The 26504-nt window shown below is 31.0% G+C and overlaps 1 protein-coding gene across 1 annotated transcript in view; it reads right to left on the minus strand.

Moving 5' to 3' along the window:
- Positions 1-219: 219 nt before the first annotated feature.
- The window catches only part of LOC114343516 (integrator complex subunit 6), a 59761-nt gene continuing 33476 nt past the window's right edge, over positions 220-26504 (minus strand). Inside the window, exons 13-15 of the mRNA XM_028294359.1 lie at positions 19068-19282; positions 14341-14734; positions 220-607 (exon numbers count right to left, since the gene is read on the minus strand). Coding sequence (XP_028150160.1) covers positions 347-607; positions 14341-14734; positions 19068-19282 — 870 coding nt within the window. The 3' untranslated portion in view covers positions 220-346. The remainder of the gene's footprint in view (positions 608-14340; positions 14735-19067; positions 19283-26504) is intronic.

Raw genomic sequence — 26504 nt, forward strand, 5'->3', positions numbered from 1 at the left:
AATTCTTTTGCTATTTCGAAGTTGTGGTCATCAATAGTTATGTTCTGCGTAACTCTTGGTCTTGGATTTTTGGTTAGGAGCATGTATATCGTCTTCTCTTCATTTATTAGAAGGCCCAGACTAACTGTTTCTTCCTCGAGTTCTGAAAACACTTCTCTCACGTCAGTATTAAAATTTAATACTGACCAAATAACAAATTTATAAGAAAGAAATATATCAAACTCTGTAAATCAATGTATTTTATTAAATAATTTTATAAAAAATTACTTCTACTCGCTCGATTCGATTTATATACAAATTTGAAAATCTCTAAGAAATAATATAATATAAAAGACACTCAAAACAATCATTTCGTATCATTAACTATAGTCCGAATGTGCTCCTCGAGCAAATTAGCTAGAGTTTGCCTTTTGAAACGCAATGACTCTTTTATTATCATTCTCACCACCTTAACTTGTCTATCGATATCACCTTTCAACGTTTTAATGTTATCGAAAAGTTCCGTAAAGTTTTTACCCGGCTTACGCACTAGTTTATTCATTTTTTGACGTATTTCGAAGTTTTGATTCTCGATTTCCTTTTCGTTTTCTGCGTCTTCTTCCTCCGACTGAAATTAACAGAAGTCAAGATTATTAATAAGAACATGAAAGAAAATACACAATCTTATGTAAAAATAAATACGAAGACGGGGAAATGCTGAATTATTTATGGTAGAATAAAGTCTCAAACAAATATTATTTACATGTACTGTTTACATTACGTAAATTTTGTGACATTGCTTCTGCAATGTAGGCCACTCGTTTTGAAAACAACGGAGTCAGCAATTATGTTACTATTAGTATTTTCACGGTCACATTCAGGTGTAGTTAATCATAACAAAACAATTACGATTTATTTATAGATACGGAGAAAGTAAAGAAGAGATTATTCATTATTCAGACATCGACATGGTTAGATCAGATACGTTGTCCACCAACTAGTTACTGTCGTATTTAGTGTTCTAAATAAATATATTCTGCTAAATAGTGTTTCAACTAAATTAACCCCATCCTCAGTGGTAACAACCCCCAGTACCAAGATAGTGGTTTCCAAACGTAGCTATAATGTATGTGAATGTAGTGTTAATGTTAGGTGCTTCAGAATGGTTCTGTTTTGCAGAAAATTTTTTTATCGTGGAGTACTGTTTTCGATCATACGGAAAAGGTAGCGAAAATGGTCCCAGCTTAAAATCAATAATGGTTTCAGCAGGACGGAGCAACCTGTCACATGACCAGGGAGTCTCTTCTAATACTGCTCGATCATCTTGGGTGTTGGCCACTCACCAGATCTAACGCCATCTGATGCGTATACAGCGTGTCTACTTGAGTTGGAAACATATGGGAAACTTTTTTATTATTAATTTTACGAAAAAAAGTTATTCTTTATAAAAAGTTCTGCATGCCCCAAAACCTAAGATTCAATTATCAGATATCAAATTTTCTCAATATTATACGAGGTATGTCAAAAAATATGAATTTCGGCTAAGGGTAAAGTACCTTTATTTCTCTCAATATCGAAAATTCTTATTATGAAAAGTTGTTTGGAAATAAAAACCAAGCTCAAATATGTAATTACATGCTTCTAATTGGAAAAAAATATTTTCCAAATTTTTCTCAAATTTATTGATACTAACTTCGTTTTTATTCATTACACATACGATAACTCTTTTATTACTTTTACGAAAAAAAGGTATTCTTTATAAAAATCTCTGTATGTCCTAAGACCGAAGATTCAACCAACAGATATGACATTTTATTAATTTTATACGAGTTATGTCAAAAAATATGAATTTCACTCAAGAGTAAAGTACCTTTATTTTTCACAATATTGAAAACGGTTATTAAAAAAGTTGTTTAGAATTAAAAACTATGTGTCAATATGCAATTACATCCTTCTAATTGAAATACTGTGAAATATAAAGGTGCTATAATATTGAGCGAATTTCATATTTTTTGACACACCTCGTATAAAATTAATAATATTAATAATAGCCTTTATTGCCCAACAGTTTCCCATTTACAGAGCAAATTTTACAATGATTTTTATAACAGCACATACGAATAAAGATACTAAAGTAAAGAAAAATAAAAGAATACTAAAATAAAGAAAGAAACAAACAATAAAATACATAAATTTATAACTTACTTTCACACACTCAAAATATGTGCCCGTGATTTATTTTTAAGTTCACATTCGCTGCACGTGAATATATCACAAACACCTACTAATTTATTAGCATTACGGGACATTAGATTTAATGGTGATTTGTACAAAATATTAGTTTGTGCTCTGTTACATAAAAATATATTATTTTGTTGTCTGGATGTTAATCTAGGAACCCATATATTAATTTGTGAAAGTAACTTAGCACAATCTACCTTATTGTTTAACAATTTATGAAGAAATATGACAGAAGCTTGATTTCTACGCTTTTCTAACGAGACAAAGTCAAACTGATTGAGTAAGTTCAAGTAATTACAACCTCTAGGAGGATAAACTCCTGTCAGTTTAAAGCTTAAATGTTTTAAAAATTTCTTTTGAACTTTCTCAATAGTGGATGCATATTGAATGTATATTGGGTTCCAAATAATTGATCCATATTCTAATTTCGGTCTTATTAAACTATAATATAGTGAGGTTAGTACAAACAGGTTATGAAAATTTTTACAATTACGAGTAACAAATCCATACGTACGATATGCAGCATTGACAATTACATTGATGTGTTCGTTAAAAGTAAGCTGTGAATCAAAATAAATTCCTAAATCTTTAACAGTGTTACTTCTCTCCAGTACTGTATCGTCAATCGTATAACGATACACGACTGGATTATTTTTACGACTACATGTTAAAATTTTACATTTAGAAATATTTAAATAAAGGTGATTATTCAGACACCACTCCTGCAACAAGTTAACTTGCCCCTGCAACCTAATACAGTCATTTAAACAGGAAATGGACATATATAACTTCAGATCGTCTGCAAACATTAATTTGTTATCCTCAAGTACGTTACATAGATCATTTATAAAGATTATAAATAACAATGGTCCTAGATTAGACCCTTGGGGAACCCCACTTGTAGCAAGATAAGTGTCCGAACAAAAACCATTATAACAAACACACTGTTTACGTTGTGTTAAGTAGGATTGTAATAAATTATAATATGTATTATTGATACCCAGAATTTTAAGTTTCTGAAGTAGTATTGAATGGTTAATTTTATCGAAAGCCTTCGAGAAATCCGTGTATACCACGTCAACTTGTCCTCTATCGTCTAAATTTTCACATAGATACTGACTGAACACGGTTAGGTTGGTGACAGTTGATCGTGCGTTCATAAATCCATGTTGATGAACAGATATTATATTTTTAGCTGACAGATATATGCGGGAGTACACAACAGACTCAAAGATTTTAGCAAAATTATTTAAAATGGATATTGGTCTATAATTAGCGATGTTAGTACGATTTTCGGACTTGTATATAGGACAAACTTTAGCTGTTTTCCATACATCTGGAAAAACTGATGATTTTAGAATCAAGTTGAAAAGTGTACAAAGTGGCCTAGTTAGTACATGCAGGCAATCTTTCAATAGAAATGAAGGTATTTTGTCAGGTCCTGAAGTAAATTTATTCTTCAATTTTTTTCCAGCTGCTAAAATTTCAAGTTCACTAATAGGTTCACAACTGATATCTAAAAAAGTATTGGGATCAAAATTGAAATCCAAATTTCCCTCATGTATCTCAGGTAGAGAATACACACTTTCAAAAAATGTTCTGAATGCATTTACTATTGTCTGAGGAGTATTAAATATTTCATCATTATAAACCATTTGTCCAGGAATTCTAGAAGACTTTTTATTATTTACAAATTTCCAAAAAAATTTTGGTTCATCTTTTAGTTTCATTTGCACCGTTTGTAAATAAAGTGAATATGCTTCCTTAATTTTTTCTTTTACTAGTAGCCTAACTCTACTGAATTGTACGTAATAATCATTATTTTTGGTTTTTTTAAATTTTTTATGTAATTTAGCTTTTTCCTTAATAAGTTTTATGACCTCACTTGAATACCAACTAGGATATTTATGCTTAAAATTTTTATAAACTGGCACATGGCTATCAATGATTTCATAAAACCTATCATAGAAATTTTGCAATGCTTGGTTGACGTTGCTGAAATTTTCCAGAAAAGCCCAGTCGGTGTAAAAGAATTCAATATACATTGACATATAGTCGGCTTTTTTAAAGTTATAAGTTTTAGCACTCATGCTTGCATCAAAATTGTTTTGTTTAGTAAAGATAGCTTTAAGTTCAATTGATAAAGAGGGGTGGTACGCATCTTCGTGTACCAGTGGAAGAGCATCACGAGATACAGAACAATAAATATTTGAAACTATTAAATCCAGTAATTTATTGTGATTATTTGGAATATTGTTGTATTGTTTCATGTTATAAAACGCTAATAAGTTGTTAATGGAATTTGTTTTACGATCATTAAGATTATTTTGCACATAATTTGGGCAGTTAAAATCACCAATTATCATAACCCTAACCGAATTCAAAATATTCCAATCCTCAAGAACTTCTAAAAAACTGTCAAACTCATCAAGCGATATAGATGGTGGAATGTAAATAACTGCCAAATAAAAAGATTTGAAAGATATATACAATTTGCACACCAAGAAGTCGATTTCGGGAAAATTTTCAGCAAACAGTGACGTATCAACTAACTCAGACTTAATACTAGTATCTACAGCAAAGAGTACACCACCACCACAAGTTAACCCCACTTGATCAAATTTACGATCACTTCGATAAACTTCATAGTTACCCGGAAATAATTCACTAGAATTTACTTCCGGTTTCAACCAGGTTTCACTTAATGCTACAACACTATATTCGCAATCACTCACACTTGAAGAGAACATGTCTATTTTACTGTTAAGTCCTCTGACGTTTTGATAGTAAACTTTGATTTCTTCGTTACAGATACTGTTGGGTTGACTTAGTTTAAAGATACTATTTTTGGAACATCGTTGATATATTTTATCCGACAGTTAGTATCACCAGAGTTTTTCCTATCGTATAGCTCTTGTTTAACTTTTTTATAATATTCTAATTGCCGTCTAGTACGATCCGCAGAAATCCCTATATTTGTGTAATTTTTCTTTGCTTTAAGTTTATTAGAGTTTATTAATATTTTCCTCGCAATATCTTCATTTTCAACTGTAATCTTAATTGGCCTATTTTTTGATTTATCGGCAGTACCCAGTCTAACGATACTCATATTAATGTTTGACAGCTCTGGAGACAATGAAGTCAGTATACTTGAAATAACTTCTTTATCGTAATTAGCTTGTTCTTGGGATGGTGTATTTTGTTCCGGTTCAGCAACATTAAAGAACATGACATTTTTCTTACGCTTTAGTCTATCGGTTACTTCCGATACCAAATCTTCAAAATCTACAGAAGTTTCGGTTTTAGCTTTTTCTGCATTTAAGTCTTTTATGTCTTTCTGGAGTTGAATAAGGGCCTTTAATTCATTGAGATCTTTACCAATACCTCTACAACCCACACATGTCCAATCACATCCTTTATTACCATTTAGAATACGTACTTCATTTGAAGTAATATCAACACAGGAATGTTTATAGGTATCCTTACAAACACAGCATGTAACCATAAGATGGCCATCAAATGATAATTCACAACATTTACAAGCAATTTTTGAAGGCATCTTGGATATACAAATCCGTTAGGTAGATAGCAAGAGATACGCCACTGGTAAATTATCAAAGCAATTAAATTGCTAATTGATAAGAAATCGTGGAAATCGAAGTTGAATTGTTGAGGTTATATTTGAAATTCGCACAAAATACTCGATAACAGAAATATTAACTATGCGTTCAAAATGCTGCAGTGATAAATAAACTGTTTATAAATACCTTGATATACTCGAAACAAATTAAACTTGAGCACTTTATACTAAAACTAGTATTTAATTCGGACACAACTGAAACAGGTATAATATCATACAGTGCCGTAGTAACAAACTTGATATATAATGGTTGTGTCTTAGATTTTAGACCATGCAAAGTTTTTTATGAAGAATAACTTTTTTTCGTAAAATGAATAATAAACGAGTTATGATATTTGTAATAATTAAAAACGATGTTGGGTATCCATAAATTTGAGAAAAATATTTTTTTTTTCAATAAGAAGCATGTAATTGCATATTTCATCTTAGTTTTTAATTCCAAACAACTTTTTATCATAAGAATTTTCGATATTGAGAGAAATAAAGGTACTTTACTCTTAGCCGAAATTCATATTTTTTGACATACCTCCTATAATATTGAGAAAATTTGATATCTGATAATTGAATCTTAGGTTTTGGGGCATGCAGAACTTTTAATAAAGAATAACTTTTTTTCGTAAAATGAATAATAAACGAGTTATGATATTTGTAATAATTAAAAACGATGTTGGGTATCCATAAATTTGAGAAAAATATTTTTTTTTTCAATAAGAAGCATGTAATTGCATATTTCATCTTAGTTTTTAATTCCAAACAACTTTTTATCATAAGAATTTTCGATATTGAGAGAAATAAAGGTACTTTACCCTTAGCCGAAATTCATATTTTTTGACATACCTCGTATAATATTGAGAAAATTTAATATCTGATAATTGAATCTTAGGTTTTGGGGCATGCAGAACTTTTAATAAAGAATAACTTTTTTTCGTAAAATTAATAATAAAAAAGTTTCCCATATGTTTCCAACTCAAGTAGACACGCTGTATATGTGGAATGCTAAAGGAGGCAGACTGATCCACCGTCTGACATTCCGGAATTGCGTACTGGAATTAAAGATTTTTTTCATGCCAAAAGGCATCTTTAATATCTGTTTTATAGAGAATGTCGTCGTGAATAATGTTTGCAAGGCTATTCGCGGTGTGCAAGTACTTGGAAAGGGAAACGAGAAACGACCGTGCGCGAGTCGCGGAGAAATATTGCAACTATCTTAAATAATTCATATTGTCAATTGAAATTGTCAAATTGACGTATATTTCATACCTTCTGTCATTGACGCAGAAAAATTATATATTGCTCCACAATATTGATATGATATGCAATTATTTTATAAAGGTAAATTTAATTAATTTTATTTATTTACTACATACAATTGTTTACGTTTGCTAAACATAACCTGCATCTTATTTTTTCTTCTTATTATTTTTTTGGACTATGGCCTTGACAATTATCCAGCAACCAGGACTAATATAATTGGCCAATATAATTAAAAGTGCGAATAAAAGTACAGAGCGTAGAAATAGAGGTCGCTTTGCCGAACTTGCACGGTCCCAATATTATGAATACAAAATATACACTAAGCATCAAAATTAACGCACCACCTTAAAAATGGGACATTTTTGATGTCTCGTATTTCCTAAACCTGTTGTCCGATTTGAGTGATTCTTTTAGTATATTTACTCTTCAAGAATATTTACCATTGTCATTGTATACCGGGTGTTACATTGACAGTGTGAGTTTTCCTCAAAGTTTGTAACACCCTGTGGAATATTCTAGCGTATATAAAATATAGAAATTAAAACTCAACTGTAGCCTTATGCCTTCTTAATATTTTGCTTTTTGATTCATTCGCATATTATGTTGGATAATAAAAAAGTTAGGTACTTTAACAACTAGCAATGTTATTCTTCAATACGGGGTGTTTCTAAATAAGTGCGACTAACTTTAAGGGGTAATTCTGCATGAAAAAATAATGACCGTTGGCTTTATAAACATATGTCCGCAAATGCTTTGTTTCCGAGATACGGGATGTTGAATTTTTTCTTGCAAACTGACGATTTATTTATTGCTCTAAAACTGGTTCAAATATGCAAATGAAATTTTGTAGGTTTTAAGAGGTAGTAGGTTTTATTTCGTGTTTTTTGACTTACAATTAAGAATTTTATATTCACCATTGGCGTGCAATGGGGTATAAACATTTTAGATACATCCGGTATGCACGCCAATGGTGAATAAAAAATTCTTAGTTGTATGTCAAAAAATGCGCAATCACTACCTCTTAAAATCTACTAAATTTCATTTGCATATCTCAACCGGTTTTAGAGCAATAAGTAAATCGTCAGTTTGTAAGAAAAAATTCAACATCCCGTATCTCGGAAACGAAGCATTTGTGGACATATGTTTATAAAGCAAACGGTCATTATTTTTTCATGGAAAATTACCCCTTAAAGTTTGTCGCACTTATTTAGAAACACCCTGTATTGATGAATAATATGGCTAGTTGTTAAAGTACCTAACATTTTTATTATCCCACAAAAGCGAATGAATCAAAAAACAAAATGTTAAGAAAACCAAAGGCTACAGTTGAGTTTTAATTTCAATATTTTATATACGCTAGAACAGCGGTTCTCAACCTTTTTTACTCAGCGACACACTAACGTACTCCTTACAGATTCGCGACACCCTTATATGTACACATTTTTGCTAGTGGTAGGTAAGTAGAGATGAATATATTAAGCATATTATTTTTTTTTATTACGGATTGGCACTTTATTGATTGGTATAACGTGGTATATACCTAATAGTTAAAAAATGGTTGAATGCATGATTGGTATATTATAACAAGTAAAAAAATATAAATAAAAATATCGTATTCGCAAATCTCGCGACACACCTGATAGGTTCTTCCGGCACACCAGTGTGTCGCGACACGGTGGTTGAGAACCGCTGCGCTAGAATATTCCACAGGGTGTTCCAAACTTTGAGGATAAAACACACTATCATTGTTACACCCGGTATACAATGACACTTATCTGTTTAGCAACAATATTATTACATCGACATTCTTGAAGAATGAAGCTATAATATACTAAAACAATCACTCAAATCGGACTACAGGTTTAGGAAGTGCGTTAATTTTGATGCTTAGTGTATAATCATAAAAATTTCAATATTCATTTTAGTATTGTTTATTTTGCCGCATACTGTATTTATGATGCTCTGAAAGATAAAACAAACTAGAATTACAATAACTATAAAAATGAAAGAAAAAGGGTAAAAATATTAGTAACAGCAACAAAGAGAGATAATTGGGAAAATTCTAAGATTAAATGGACGAAGATATAATAAACAGAAGCTATTCTACATATAGTCCAAGTAATGAAGCTTGAAATAGGACAAAACCTCGCAATTTTTATAGAATGGATCGATTTGCTTGAAAATTTGAGAATAAGTAGTGGATAGTCCAAGGATCAAAATCTTTATGATGCCAAAAGGCGCTTTTACCATGGGGGTGGTTGCCACCCCATGTTGGGGGTGAACATTTTTTATTATATTTTGACCGCAAAAGTTGGTAAAAACATTCATTCTAAGCAAAAAATGTTCTATACATTTTTTTGATAAAATTAATAGTTTTCTATTTCTTCGCTATCGAAAGTGTTAGTTTTATATTAAAAAAATTAATATTTTTAATCAGTTTTCTGCAAATAACTCAAAAAGTTTTTGTTTTATCAAAATAACTTTGCTTAAAAAAATGTACCTTCTGAAAAAATCAACAACACCGTTTTTTTAAATGTTCTTTAAGACCAATAGTAATCGAGCTATACTTTATTATATGTTAGGTCTTCTTTGGCAAATGCTAAATATTGTAGTTTCAAAGTCAAAAGACGGGAAAACTATGCATTTTTCGAGGATCACTTGTTTAAACTAATTTAAAGTATTTAAAAATATCTATCTTCAGAAATAAAAAAAGTCTTTAGCTCCAAAATTAGGTGGCTTATAATGAAAAGAATGTCAGACCCTATATTTTTCAGCGAAAAAGTGATCGATAGCAAACCCCTAATCACCACCCTGATTAAAATTAGTCATTGACCTTATTTCGTCTTCTTTACTTATGTATTACTAATAGGTTCTAGAAGTTTAACTGGTTTAGAATGATTAGTTTTTAAAAAAATGGAGTCAAAAGCAAATATCGAATTTTTGAAGTTTGGTAAAAAATTCCCTTTTCTTCAGAATAGAAAGATTATCATCAGAGATACAAAAAAATATTTAAATATAAAATTGTAGCTTATTTAATTCCCAAGAACTTGATTTGCAAAAATTTACTCTACGGTAAAAATTGAGTGAACTATTGATAATTAAAACTTGTAATAACATGCAAAAATCACCTTTACCAACCCTTTCTGCGACTGCGAAGTCACCACTTTTTGCGACTGAGGATTTTAAAAGGATTTGGTATTAATAGTCTTATAGATCTTGTAAAAACCTACAAAATTGTTTTTTAACAAACTTTCTAAGATAAAAATTAAAAAGGTTACGGTTAAAAAATCAATATATTTAAAAAAAAAAAAAAAAGAAATCTAATTGGAAGCATAATAATGTAAGTTAGCTTTGCTTTTAGCAATTGGCCTTATTAATTCTTCTTTATTTATATATTATTAATAGATTTTAAAAGTTTGACTGGCTTAGAATGATTAGTTTTTAAAAAACTAGAGTTAAAAGCGAATAACAACTTTTTGTAGTTTGGTAAAAAATGCCATTTTCTTCAAAATAGAAAGATTAGCATCAGATATACGAAAAAATGTTTTTATATGAAATTGTAGGCTATTTAATTTCCAAGAACTTGGTTTGAAATAGCTATTTGTATAACAAGGGAGGAAAGTGTAACTTTTCCTCCCGAGAATGAAGTTTACTGCCCGACGCGTAGCGGAGGGCAGTAATCATTCAAGGGAGGAAAAGGCACTTTACTCCCATGTTATACATATGGTTTTTCCACCTTCCTCAAATAACAAGTAATTTTGTCATTTTTACTTAATTTATTTATGTAACTAACCAACAAAATTTATTAGAACTAAAACAACAAGTAGGTACAATATAACTGTCAGCTGTCAAATATAAGTCAAATTATTAATGTAAACATTGTTAAATCAAAATAACAATTTACTGTTTTTTACCATTCTGCAAAATATAGGATGTTTTATAAATAAACGTTAAAATGTATAGATACTCCGTAATAGAAAATAGATATTATACAGGGCGTCAGTAAGTTATATTTCATGAATGAAATATTATGACGTCACTTTTACTTTTCCTCCCTAGGGAGGAAAAATATTTTCCTCCCTAGGGAGGAAAAGTACAACTTTGCTCCCTACAATCAGGTCCGGAAAAGTATACTTTCGGTAGAGGTAGGTGGAAAAAATTTTTTCTACGGCAAAAATTGAGTGAATGGTAAATGAGTATATATCGAAAAACATTGATTTTTTCTAAATAAAACTAACATTTTCGATAGCGAATAAATCGAAAAGTATTAATTTTATCAAAAAAATGTATAGAACATTTTTTGCTTAGAATGAATGTTCTTATCAACATTTGCAGTCAAAATATAATAAAAAATTTCCACCCCTAAGATGGGGTGGCAACCGACCCCATGGTAAAAGCGCCTTTTGGCATCATATAGATTTTGATCCTTGAAGTATCCACTAATTATTTTCAAATTTTCAAGCAAATCGATCCATTCTGTAAAAATTGCGAGGTGAAATGCTTCGGTTCCTGGACTAATAACCGTAAAGACGATAAGAACACAAAAAACAAGAAAAATGGAGAATAATAGAAAAAAAAAAAAAGAATGTGTGTGTACTTTGTACGCAAGTGAGAAGTTATACTTCTATTATTATGATTTCAACGAAAAATATACTTAAAACAGTTTATTTGTATTTTATTTATTTATTAAAATAATTTTGATATTACCACTTTCAAAAAATTTTTATTAAAACAATACCAAAAATTAAAAAAAGGAAAAAGAATCGTCCTTGTCCGGATTTGAACCTGGGACCTCTGCGAACTGTAGTCGAATGCTCTACCAATAACCCATCAGGGCTTTGTTTACAAGACTTCTCGGACGTAATTACAAACCACGGTGACAAATAGATCAAGTGAAGTATAAAAATATAAAAATGTTAATATTAAATACTCCCGAGGAAGACAAATCCAAATACACAAAAATTATAATAAATATATTTACTAAAAACACTAACATATTCTTTTCAAACCTTATTTGCGCTGATACATACATAACTTGAATGATTTAGCAACTAACAACATACTGCCTGTGTGCGCATGCGTCCAGGATAAAAATTCACACTCAATCGCGCTTAAAGAAGTATAACTTCAAAAATAGGTAAAAGATGGAGACAACACTAAAGGAACTATTAACGGATATAAACCAAGACGATATTAATGAAGAACAAAATCATATATTGGATATTAATAAAGAAAACTCAATAAACGAGGAAGAACTAGAAGAAGCAATAAAAACGATGAATAATGGAAAAGTTCCAGGAGTGGATAAAATAATAGCAGGAATTATAAAAATCATGAGGAAAAATGGAGAACAAATATCACAAAAAATCATGAATAAAATATGGAAAAATGAAGATATACCGGTAGATTGGAAAGTATCACAAATTAATAGTGACCATATACAAAAAAGGAGATAGGAGAGATTGTAATAATTTCCGAGGATTGACGTTGTTACATACATGTATGGAACTCTTAGAAAAAATAATAAACAAACAATTAAGAATAATAACAATACACACACTAGACGAAGCACAAAGTGGATTTAGAAGTGGTAGGAGTATACAAGATCAGAGGATCACATATTTACTTTAAAACAGATAATACAAAAAGTGCTAGAAGAGGAACAGAAAATATACTTATGCTTCTTTTCATGAGCATTTTTCAGTGCGTCACAAATGATAGAAAAAAAGGTAAGTCCGTGATAATATACATTTTAGTGACATGACATTTTAGTTAAATCTGACAGTTGTCACATTTTATTTGCAATTTATTATTTAATTTGCAAATTATTTTATTTTCGATTATGGCGCCATCTATTGACAACTAGAATAAATATTATAAATGTCACCGACAAAATGTAATCACCGACGTGCGTTTTTTTCTGTCACATACAATTTAATGCGTTAGAAAGAAATCGAAAAACTGTGACGCACTGAAAGATCCTCATGAGAAAAAACATAGCATTTCTTGACCTAGAAAAAGTCTTCGATAAAGTACTAAGACAGAAACCATGGAAAATACTAAGAGAAAAAGGAATGGACAACTAAGAAAAATACAACAAATATACAATGAGAACAACAATGCTGTAATAGGGAACTTGCATAAATTTTTAAATTCGAAAAAAATGTTATAAATCACAACAGAACATAATTTAAAACATGTATCAAAGATAAAAATTTTTTGTAGGTCTTTCGTTTGGCCCCCAAAGGCGATTAAAAATTCAAATTAAAACAGGTAGCCTAAAACGCGTCGTGACGTCATTCGTTTGTACATTTACATTTTTCCAACAAAGTAAACAGAATTTTAAATTAGACGTTATAAACGTCAGTAGAAAATACATTTATTTGACGTTACAAGTGTTTTGATCGTTTGAACTATTCATAGAAAACTGTACTTTTACAAAATGGTTTTATTTTCCGTAGTAAACCTTCTTTCCTTTCCTTCAATAACTATATCAAACTCCAATGTCAACAAACTGGTATATATTATTACAATGACATACGATAAATGTTAATAGAATATAAATATTTTTCCTTTATTTCGCGACGAGGTATACCAAAATAGGTGGAGGCCAATAAACTAAAGAAGAAGAAGAAGAAGAATATACCTAATTATAACCATAAACGGAACCATATAGTTAAACTGAGTGACGTCACGGGCCGTTTGACCTATTTTAAGATACCGAAGACTTTAAATTTGTACTTCTAAGTTATTATGAGTTTTTGAAGCGTGAAATTTTGGAAATCTCATTTTTATACAAAACTGAACATTATTATGTAATAAAAAAATGTGCAAGTTCCCTATTAGAAATAATTCAACATCAGATACGTTTACAATAAATGGCGGTTTAAGACAGGGAGGAGCACTTAGCCCAACACTATTACCAATTTATTTGGACGATATGTTTAAGAAATACCCAACAAGGAGTAAAAAGCTGAAAGTAGGGTACAGAAATCTGCAAAAACTGAAAAAGAACTTCAGAATAATTTTGGGACAGAGAAGGAAGTACTCACTGACAACGGAATGAAGACAAACGGTAACAAAACAAAAGTTATTCAGATAGGAGAAATAAGAGAAGAACTTAATATAGAAATTGAAGAAACATAATAGAAGAAAGAGGATCTCTAGAAGCAGAAATTAATTGCAACTGTATCATATAACGGTACTACAACTGTATCTATACTCACCCTGAATGGTTTTTCGGTCATCATATTATTATTAATAATATTAGAGAACGAATTAAACGATCCAAAACTGTTGTGATTCAAGTTAGCTTCTTTCAAAATCTGCGAAATTTGCTTATCGTCCGTTGGAGAAATATTGGTATAGAAGTCACCTAGAGAGTTGGTAGTAGTCGTTTCCAAGTTACCCGCGCTGGTGTAACTGTAATTGTTGGAAGTATTGCGTAAATTGAAACTTAATTCTCCTACGCTGTACGAGGGTTGTTCGGGGGTGATATTTGTCGGTGATGGAGACCTCGAACGCTCACTGATTGGACTGGCTGATGGACTAGGCTCCAGACCGTTGATCAAACTAGGGGGCTCGTCGAAACGGGGCATTTCTTTTTCTATCGAGTTCAACCTATAAGAAAACAAAATATTTGGTACCATACAAGAGCATTTTAACTATTAGACTATTGATTGTGTACTTTAGAAAGGAACTACAACGTTAAATTTGTTTGTTTGTTTCATATGGTTAATGGACACCCAAATATGAACAAACCGCGGAGTACTACCATCTAAAGGGGTGCGTTTTTGAAAATAGAATAGAGTTATATGCACTTTTTGTACATACAGCGCGCTGGAATAAGTGTTACCCTTCCTTATTAACTTATTTATTTTTAGCACATAAGCAAAACACTTGAACAGGTCGATTTTTAAAATAATCATAGTATATTATAGCATCAATGTTTCGAACTTTACGCGATCCCTCTTCAGGTGACAGGCATAACTTTGATTTTTTTAAATGGGAAAGTACATCATGCGACACCTCTTTTAAAAGCTTTTGAAATACTGATTACAAAAATGTATAATACTTAATCCTATGAGAGAGCGTAGGCGCAAAATTTCAGTCAAATTCTTTTTAAACGCAAAAGTATTTTTGAAAAATTTAAACGCAGAATGAAATATTACATTATTGCGGAAGAAATGTCTTTACATATAACAAGTGTTACATATAACAAGAAATGTCTTTTGAATGATATTTATATTTTTAAATTAAAAATCAGACTAAATTTTTCTTCTTTTCACTCCTGTGACTTATTAAAATATACATTATAGAAGTTCTCAGGGACTTTCGACTCTCGATAATACTGTAATATTTCATTCTAAATATAATAATATTTCGTTTAAATTTTTTAAAAATACTTATTAGTTTTCTCAGGATTCGAAAAAAAAATGAATGCATTTAAAAAGAATTCGGCCTAATTTTGGTACCTACGCTCTCCCAAAAGGATTGAAGTATTATCCATTTTTGTAATCAGTATTTCAAAAGCGTTTAAATGAGGTGTCACCTGATGTACTTTCCCATTTAAAAAAATCAAAGTTATGCCTGTCACCTGAAGAGGGATCGAGTAAAGTTCGAAACATTGATGCTATGATGTACTATGATTATTTTAAAAATCGACCTGTTCGAGCGTTTTGCTTATGTGCTAAAAATAGATCAATTAATAAAGGGGGGGGGTAACACTTATTCCAGTGCACTGTATATATCTATAGAAAAGTTCAAAATTAAATTTCATATCGAGATGTTATTTTCTAAAGTGAAAAGTAATTTTTTTGGCAAAAATATATTAAAAAAACGAATGAACGCGATTTGGTTTTTTGTCCTATAGCTTTTTCCCACGGGTATATAGTTATAGGCAATTTTTCACAGAAAAAAACTTATATCCTTCCTTTTTAAAATTATAGTATGTATCTGAGATACGATTTTTCAAAGTTCGCCACTAACACCATTTTTGGGTAAATATTTCCCTATTTTTTTTCGCAAAAATTGTTCTATAACTTTTGTCTACGCAGTTTTAGGTATATGCAGTTTTAGGTATATGCAATGAGACATTTAATAAAAAGAAAAATCAATTACTATTAATATGGTATACTTTAGTATACTATAGGATCTACCAAAGTTCTATGACTAATTGTAAGTGAGATATGGTATGTCAAAATGTTTTACGTTTAATGATTTTTACTACAACGTGGAATGAAGTAAACACTTCTGTTGTATGTAGGCATATATGAATTTATTAAAAAATCCTTAAAATTTATCTACGAAGGAGTGGAAGTACAAAACGTTTTCGGTCAGACTGACCATCAACAGTGTAAACGTCCAGTGTACAAGTAATTGTAACTAGCCACTTCAATAGGTATAAAAACCTCTAAAATACATTATTGTTACTTTCCATATTAAAAAGTGGTCGACATTAAGTCGATGACTTAAGATTTAAAGATCACATGTGAATGTATATCATCCTTGCTCGAAAATTGCACAAGGTAGGTACTTGTGATCAGGTGAGAGGTTACGAACCAACTTAATGCAATGTACAATTACTTGTACACTGGACGTTTACACTGACGATGGTCAGTCTGAGCGAAAACGTTTTGTACTTCCACTCTTTCGTGTATAAATTTTAAGGATTTTTTAATAAATTCATATATGCCTACACACAACAGAAGTGTTTACTTCATTCCACGTTGTTATATTGAAGGTATACAGCCAACTACAGGGTTTACCCTCTTTTTAAAGTTTTGATTTTTACTACATTTTACGGTTGTTCTTTAAATTTATTGTTTTCACATCGTTCCTTGTACTTTGTATATACAGTGCCAAATAAGAAGGAAAGCTTATTTCCTGTACTTTAAAATGGTCTATTATAAAATATTGAAGGACTAATGCCAATCAAGATATGGTTCATCAAAGTGTAATGCGCGCTATTTTTTGTGTTACGGAAATGTATATACATACCTTCTACAAGCAAAGAAGTGTAAACAGTTATAAGCACTTCAATGAACCCGAATCACACTTTCACACTTTAATGAACCATATCTTCGTTACTGTTAGTGCTAGAATCTTTTACAATAGACCATTTTCTTCTTCTTCTTCTTTAGGTGCCGTGTCCGTACTCAAATCATCATGTTTACAAGTTCCTGAAACCTTTCATTATCAGCTGCTACGTGAAATAATTATTCTACCGTGGAACCACACCATTGTCTAATATTATGCTACCATGAAAGTTTCTTTCGACCAATTCATCTCTTTCCCTCTACTTTTCCTTGCATCATAAGGCGAAGTAGATGGTATTTTTGTCCTCGAATTATATGGCCGAAATATTCTGTTTTTCTCCTCTTTATGATGTTTATGAGACCATTTTAGACCATTTTCTTTCAATAATCTTCTTTTCTTATTTAGCACTGCATATCAGGACCTCGCAGGTAAATTACACTATGTCGACATGGTGTTATTTTGAACAAGTTTCTTTAATCCACTTATTTTATTAGTTGGATTATACAAATTGGTTATATATTATCATTAAAATATGGTCATATTATTGTCTTTCAACTAATTATGGGATATATCAGATTGTTATTAACATCCTAAGTGCTCTAAACTTTGTTGCAAACACAGCTAAACACAGTTGCTCGAAATGACATAGGTTAGGTTTACCTCCAAGGTCCAGATATATGTACTTAAATGTACAAGGAACGAAGTTAAAACGAGAAAATTTAAAGAATAGCAGTAGAAGTTAGAGAAAATCGAAAAAATAGAAGACTTTAAAGAACCATGTTAAAATTAGTCCTAGAATCTACTACAATAAACCATTTTAAAGGTATTTTTTTTTATATTGAATGTACTGTGACGCTGCAGGCTGCTCACGAACTGGCCTATTTATTATAATTTTAATGTAAACAAGACCCTTCTTTTTTTATGATTTATGATGTTCGATTGTTCTAGACTTCTCAAGTAAATTCTTTTAAAGTCATAAATATTATTTAACCTTTTTCGAGATGTTGTTTATTTCTAGAACATTGTAATAATGTATTTATACATTAAATATCCCTTATACATCCCTATAAATAGGGATTTTTGGAATTAGTAGAACAGTTGTGAATTTGAAAACGTCGGTGTACTTTGATATGTAACGGGCGCGGTATATTTTTGAATTTGTAATTAGACAAATTATTAGATTTAGTGTAATAAATAAATAAATTAGATATCGTAGTTTGTAAAATAAAGGATATAAATTCAGTGTTTTTCATTTGTTTAGAAGTAAGTTATTTATTTATTCAAAATAAGTAAAGTCAACTAAAACTAAACATTAGTGCCTAAAAGATCATAGAAAAGTCAAGTTTTGTAACAGTACCATTGCATATACCTAAAACTGCGTAGAAAAGAGTTATAAAATAATGTTTGTGAAAAAATATGGAAATTGACCAAAAATGGTGTGAGTGGCGAACTTTGAAAAAATTGTATTGTATAAATACTAAAGACTTCTACCAAACGTCATTCTGAAACGGAGGGATGGAAGCCTTTCGCGAAGCGATGCCTACAACAACCCCGTAAAAAAGAATATGGGACAAAACCAAAAAATTTTTTTGTCAAAAAAAATTATTTTTAACTTTACAAAGTGGCATTTAGATGGAAATTTAAATTTGAACAAGTTTTCTGTAGATGTATATGTACGAAAATTGCATATTAGTAGGTATCATTAGGATTATTTCATCTTAAGTGATGGAGGTTTTACTGTAGTATATGCCCGACAATGATTCTGTCCAACGATCTCAAGTAGGCTTGAAGCCTTTAAAAGTAGACTTGAACATTAGCTATTTCGTCAGAAGACTGTATGTAGTGGTAAAATTTTAACAAAAAACAAGTTCAAATTTGCCATAATCAAAACAATATAATTTTAAAAATCACTTACCAAGGTATCGGCGAAGGCACGGGAGAGCCTTGAGGACTTGGAGGTTGCGAAGAATCTAAACTAGGTCTAGAAAATTTAAAATTCTTGGGCAGTGGTCCGGGTTTTCTTTTACACGGTATTATTCGCATAATGTTATCATTAGAAGGATTTGGACGTTTATTGTTTCTGCCGGCACCTGCAGGTGATCCAACCAGATCAATATCAGCTTCATCTACCTGTAAATAACATATATCCCACATTAATGGTGCTTAACATTAGACATTTAAATTTTTTTTTATAAATTTGGACGATTACACAATGATTAAAACTTTGTAATAAAAGATATAACACTGGAGTGATTCCCACAGACCAAGCCCATCTTGGTCGCAATCCCTATATAACACAATACTAGAAAATGCTCACACGATTAATCAGCCTAATGAGCCACACTCTTAACATATCAATACTTCACAACAGAATCCCAATTTGGTTTTAGAAATTCTATGCGAACCAGGGAGACCCTTGTTGTATTACAAAAATGTCGTGATAAAAGAAAAGATGTATTCGCATAGTTCGTGGACTTCGAAAAGGAATTAAATAAAGTACAGATGTAAAATTAATGCAGATGCTAACAAATATAGGAATAGACGACAAAGGTCATCGTATCATTAACAATTTGTACTGTAATCAAACTGCTATCATAAAAATTGAGAACAATAACCGACGAAATGTCCATAAAACGAGGAGTCAGACAAGTTTGCATTTTGCCCCCCCCCCCATTATTCAATATTTACTCGGACCAGTTATTTAAAAAAGCACTTCGAGAGACAGCCATATGAAATAAAAATCAACGGCGAACTACTTAGTGTACATGCATGCGATACAGTAATTCTGTCAGATAATATTGAAGGTCTCCAAATTCTGCTTGATCGTAGAAGAGGAAATGGAAAGTGTAAAACCAAATTTTTGATCGTAGCCCACATCCAGATATAGATACAGAGATTCAATTAAATGGAGTCACTTGTTGAAAAACTTCACAAAATGACATTTTTGGGAACTGTCGTAACGGACCAACTAGCTCCAGACATACACTAAGCATCAAAATTAACGCACCGCTTTAAAAATGGGACATTTTTGAAGTTTCATATTTCCTAAACCTGTTGTCCGATTTTAGTGATTTTTTTAGTATATTATAGCTTTATTCTTCAAGAATATCGATGTAATAATATTATTGCTAAACAGGTAAATGTCATTGTATACCGGGTGTAACAATGATAGTGTGTTTTCTCCTCAAAGTTTGGAACACTCTGTGAAATATTGTAGCATATATAAAATATTTAAATTAAAACTCAACTGTAGCCTTAGGCCTTCTTAACATTTCGCTTTTTGATTCATTCGATTATGTTGGATAATAAAAAAGTTAGGCACTTTAACAACTAGCAATGTTATTCATCAATACAGGGTGTTTCTAAATAAGTGCGACAAACTTTAAGGGGTAATTCTAGATGAAAAAATAATGACCGTTTGCGCTTTATAAACATATGTCCGCAAATGCTTTGTTTCTGAGATATGAGATGTGAGAATCAAAAAGGAAAATGTTAAGAAAGCCTAAGGCTACGGTTGAGTTTTAAGTTCAATATTTTATATACGCTAGAATATTCCACAGGGTGTTCCCAATTTTGAGGAAAAAACACACTATCATTGTTACACCCGGTATACAATGACACTTACCTGTTTAGCAATAATATTATTACATCTATATTCTTGAAGAATAAAGCTATAATACTAAAAAAATCACTGAAATCGGTTTAGGAAATATGAGCGATCAAAAATATCCCATTTTTAAAGTGGTGCGTTAATTTTGATGCTCAGTGTAGAAAAAAAAACGCAGAATAGCAATGAATAAAACTACTTTTATGAAAATTAAGACATTTCTTTGCAATAATCATCTCAGTTTAGAGCTAAGACAAAAAATGGTTAAGTGCTATGTTTGGTCTGCACTTTTGTATGGTACAGAAGTGTGGACACTAAAAGTATTAAGCATGACTAGAATTGTCTGGGACATACAGTGAGGGGAAATCGATATAGAACACTAGAAATGATCCTTAAATGTAAAATAGAGGGTCGTAGAAGTTAAGGGAAAAATTAAACTTACGTGCATAGAAATCGGCCGACTTAAAAATAAATCGGCAGACTTAAAAATTTGGTCATTGTTGATGTCTCATATTTTTAATAAACCTGTTGGCCGATTTAAGTGATTTTTTGAACATGTTATAGCCTGATTCTTTAACAATACCACTGTAATAATATTGTTGCTAAACAGGTAAATTTTCATTATATACCGGGTGTACCAATCAACTGTGTTTTTTTCTCAAAATTCGCATCACCGTGGGGAATATTTTAGCATTTATAAAATACTGAAATTAAAACCCAACTATAGCCTCAGGTTTTCTTAACATTCTGTTTTTTTATTCATTCGTTTATGTTGGATAATCAAAAATTTAGGTACTTTAACAACTAGACATGTTTTTCATCAATACACGGTGTTTTTAAATAAGTGCGACAAACTTTAAGGCTATGGGTACATAATTCGCAAATATTTTACGTGTATCCCTACTTTTTCTGTCTTTACACGGCAAATTATGTGTAGTAAAATTCACACTGGTATGGATATGTAAACATTACTAGAATGTCATTCTACTTGAAAATGTCATCATTAATTTAAAGAGATGGCTTTTGAATGTTCTTGGATAGCTGTTATTTTTATAATTGCAAATTATTAATTCAGTTAATAAATGTGATAATTTTTTCACTAACTATGTATTCAGTGATTGTAATAATTTATTTGTAAAACAAAAACTAATACTCAATCGAGAAAAGAGGAAAAGTGTTGATTTTTTAATAATATATTGTTATGGAACGCTTACAATTTTCAACATCTTTAACAACAAAATACTTGGATCACAGAATATATTATCCTGATGTATTCTCTGCTTGGATCTTCCACAAATAATACACAATAAATAACTTTTTATTAAGTTCACGTCTTAAATCAATTATTTATCAAATACACTATATATCAATATAATTTAATCAATAACTCAACATATTCCCGATGCAATGTCAAATATTTAAAATTGTCACTGATTGTCAGTGTCTGACTGACAATATATGCTGACAATATTATCTTCGGCTGAGTGCGTTGTAAGACAAAGATAGATTTGGAAAATATTACCACGGCATTGTGTTCATTTTTTTCGAATCCTGAAAAAACCAATAAATATTTTTGAAAAATTTAAACGCAGAATGAAAGATTAAATTATTACCGAGGGCCGAAAGTCCCTTAGAATAAATAAAAAGTTTATTTTGAATGAGATATTTGAAATTAAAAATCACACTAAATTTTCTCTTAGTTTTTCACCCCTGTAACTTATTTAAATAAACATTATAGAAGTTTTCAGGGACTTTCGGCCCTCGCTAATAACGTAATCTTTCATTCTGCGTTTAAATTTTTCAAAAATACTTATTAGTTTTCTCAGGATTCGAAAAAAATGAATCCCCATTTGAATGGCATTGCAGCCGAAAATACGTACCGATCCTCTTAAGGAATCATTCTGCATGAAAAAATTATGACAGTTGGCTTTATAAACGTATGTCCGCAAATGTTTCGTTTCCGAGATACGGGATGTTGAATTTTTTCTTACAAACTGACGATTTATTGCATTGCTTTAAAACCGATTGAGATATGCCAATGAAATTTGGTGGGCTTTAAGACGTAGTTTTTGCACATTTTTTGACATACAATTAAGAATTTAGTATTCACCATTAGCGCGCATACGTGTAATATGACCGATCATATTACTCGTACGCACACTAATGGTGAATATAAAATTTTTAATTTTGTGTCAAAAAATCAATCGCAATAACTATCTCTATAACCTACCAAATTTCATTTGCATATCTCAACTGGTTTTAAAGCAATAAATAAATCGTCAGTTTGTAAGAAACAATTCAACATCCCGTATCTCGGAAACGAAATATTTGCGGACATACGTGTATAAAGCCAACTGTCATTATTTCTTCATGCAGAATTACCCCTTAAAGTCGCACTTATTTAAAAACACCGTGTATTGATGAAGAACATGTCTAGTTGTTAAAGTACCTAACTTTTTTATTATCCAACATAAACGAATGACTAAAACACACAATGTTAAGAAAACCTAAGGCGATAGTAGGGTTTTAATTTCAGTATTTTATAAATGCTAGAATATTCCACAAGGTGATGCGAACTTTGAGGAAAAAACACAGTTTGATTGGTACACCCGGTATATAATGAAAATTTACCTGTTTAGCAACAATCTTATTACGGTGGTATTGCTAAGGAATCAGGCTATAACATGTTCAAAAAATCACTTAAATCGGCCAACTGGTTTAGGAAATATGAGACATCAAAAATGACCAAATTTTTAAGTGGGCCGATTTCTATGCACATAAGTTTAGTTTCTTGCTTAAAATAAATCTTGGATGAACTCAAATATCAAATGTAGGACAATTATTCCACGTTGCAGAAGATCGGGAGGCCTTCGCAATGGTGATCTCCAACGTCGAATAATTCTGATATAGCAGGTGAAGAAGAAGAAGAGACACAATAACAACAATTAAATGTACATACAGATCCCCGAGCGAACCATGGCCGGTGAGAGAAACTCTGCCTGTGTAGAGATTAGGTGGGTGTACGACCAACGGCAACGTTTGTTACCGGCCATGCTTTGTAGCCCGATCAAAGAACAAGACCCCAAAAAAATAAAGGAAGGATGAAAATTTGGGAATAGGTAGTTGAAATTGTCTGTTATTATATAAGAAAAAGTTTACAATTCTACATACCCTCCATTTTATAAAAATGGAGGGGAATACCCCCCTCTCGAAGATGAAAAAAATACATTCAAAATATGACCGGAATTGGAAAAAATGACTAATTCTAAACAACTTTTCTTTTATAGAGTTTTTTCACTAAGTCAATACTTTTGGGTGAATATGTTCATGTTTAACAAAATAAAACATGTTTTTGAACGGTTTTTCGGAGATAACTCAAAAAGTAAGTATTTTAGCGAAAAAATATTCTTTTCAAAAATATAACTCAAAATATTGAAAAAAAATGGTGTATACATGAGGTCTGTAGACCCAGTAGAAGCAGAGTTGCAGCTAATGAAAAGTAGGTTCTTCTTCGTCAAATTCCAAATCGAATATTTCAATGTGAAATAACCCAAAAACGGAGCACTTTTAGGGAAAAATTCATTTTAACTTTTTTAAAGTGTTTAAAAAGAGGTTTATTTTTGTTTAAAAAAAAACTTGTAATATTAAAATTAAGTGAATTACGCTCAAAACATTGTTGGTCCCTTTTATTTTTTGGTAAAAAAATCGCGAAAATCACCCCCTAATTAGCATCACATATAAACTTTAACATTACCACTTCACAAGTTACTTTGTCTATGTATTATTTATATGATCTGTAAGTTTCATCGGTTCGAAGTGCTTCTTTTGAAAAAGCTGTAGTTAAAATGGCTTGAACGAGTAACTAATCACGAGTTTAGGCAAATTTTGAACAGCCATAGCATAACCAATTTTTGTCTAACAAGAAAACAAAAAATCAAAAATGTTCAGGAAAGCAAAACGTACATTTTACTACTCTTTGAGATTTTTGGCATTCCTAATTGTTTTTAAGTTAATTCCATAAACAATTACGATTTTTTTCAAAATTATTTTAAACCCAATTTTTTTCAAAACTGAGCATTTTGAACCAATAAAACATAGATAATATAAACAATATATAAGTAAAGTAACTTGTAAAGTGGTAACGATTAATTTTATTTGAGAAGCTAATTAAGAGGTGATTTTCGCCATTTTTTTGCCAAAAAATAAAAGGGACCAACAATATTTTGAGCGAAACTCACTTACTTTTAATGTTAGAAGTTTTTTTAAAAAACAAAAACAAACCCTTTTTTAAACACTTTAAAAAAGTTGTAATGAATTTCCCCCGAAAAGTGCTCCGTTTTTTGGTTATTTCACATTGAAATATTCGATTTGGAATTTGACGAAGAAGAACCTACATTTCATTAGCTGCAACTCTGCTTCTACTGGGTCTGCAGACCTCAAGCATACACCATTTTTTTCAATTTTTTATAAGCTATATTTTTACTAGGAATATTTTTTCGCTAAAATACTTACTTTTTGAGTTATCTCCGAAAAGCCGTCCAAAACCATTTTTTTTGGTTAAAAATGAACACATTCACTCGCAAATAACTCGAAAAGTATTGACTTAGTAAAAAAACTCTATAGAACAAAAGTTACATACTTAGAATTAGTCATTTTAACCAATTCCGGACTTATTTTGAACGTATATTTTTTCACCCCCGAGAAAAAAAATTTCGCCCCGTATCTTCCAATTTTTGTAAAATGGAGGGGATGTAGAATTGTAAACTTTTTCTTATATATATTATATAATCCGGTTCTCTTTTACCGTGAGGTGTCGAGAAATCTGCTTTTACTTCCTAATCATCTCTCTCCAAAGTTTTCTGTTGGATGTCCTTCTCTTGGCTTCCTCCCATGTGAGGTTTCTGCTTTGTAATGATTTTCCTACAGCATCGTTCCATTGTTGACACGGTCTTCCTCTTCTCCTTGTACCAATTCCCTTTGCTTCCCAAACTACCTTGACTTGTCTATGTGGATCTAACCTATTTAAATGACCGAACCATCTTAGTTGCGATCTTTCTATTGCTTTGTTGGCACTCTCAACATCTAGGTTGTTTCTTATCGTTTCATTTTTTACTTTGTCCATTAGCGTAACTCCTTCTACTCTTCTTAAATACTTCATTTCAGAAGATTGTATCTTGCTATTCTCCCGTTCAGTTAGTGTCCATGTTTCACTTCCATATAACAAAGTAGGGAGGTATATTGTCTTATATACTGACACTTTTGTCTTCTTGCTAATTTCTCTTTTGCTAATGAAACCTGAATTCAGGGAGTGATATAGTCGTGATGTTTTAGCAATTCTGTTGTTCAGCTCTTTTTGCATTTTTCTTTTTCCATCTATTATAGTTCCTAAATATTCAAAATCCTCCACTTGTTCTACTAAATTTCCGTCTAGGTTTATATGGATTTCTCTGGGTGTCTTGGATATAAGTAGAGTTTTGGTCTTTGCTAAATTTATTTTCATTCCTTTGTATGCAAGTTCTCTCGTCCATAAATTTAGGTTGTTTTGCAAAGATTTCTCTGAACTTGCTATTAATGCAATGTCATCTGCAAATACACATTCACTTATCGTTATACTTTTTAATCGATGGTAACCTAAATCTAATTTTCGGGACTCTCTACTGCATTTTTCTATTACTTCATTCATATATATAATGAATAGCAGTGGGCTCAAAACTCCACCTTGCCTTACTCCTTGTGTAGTAGCGA

Source organism: Diabrotica virgifera, chromosome 5, assembly GCF_917563875.1.
Source record: "Diabrotica virgifera virgifera chromosome 5, PGI_DIABVI_V3a".
Lineage (NCBI taxonomy): Eukaryota > Metazoa > Arthropoda > Insecta > Coleoptera > Chrysomelidae > Diabrotica > Diabrotica virgifera.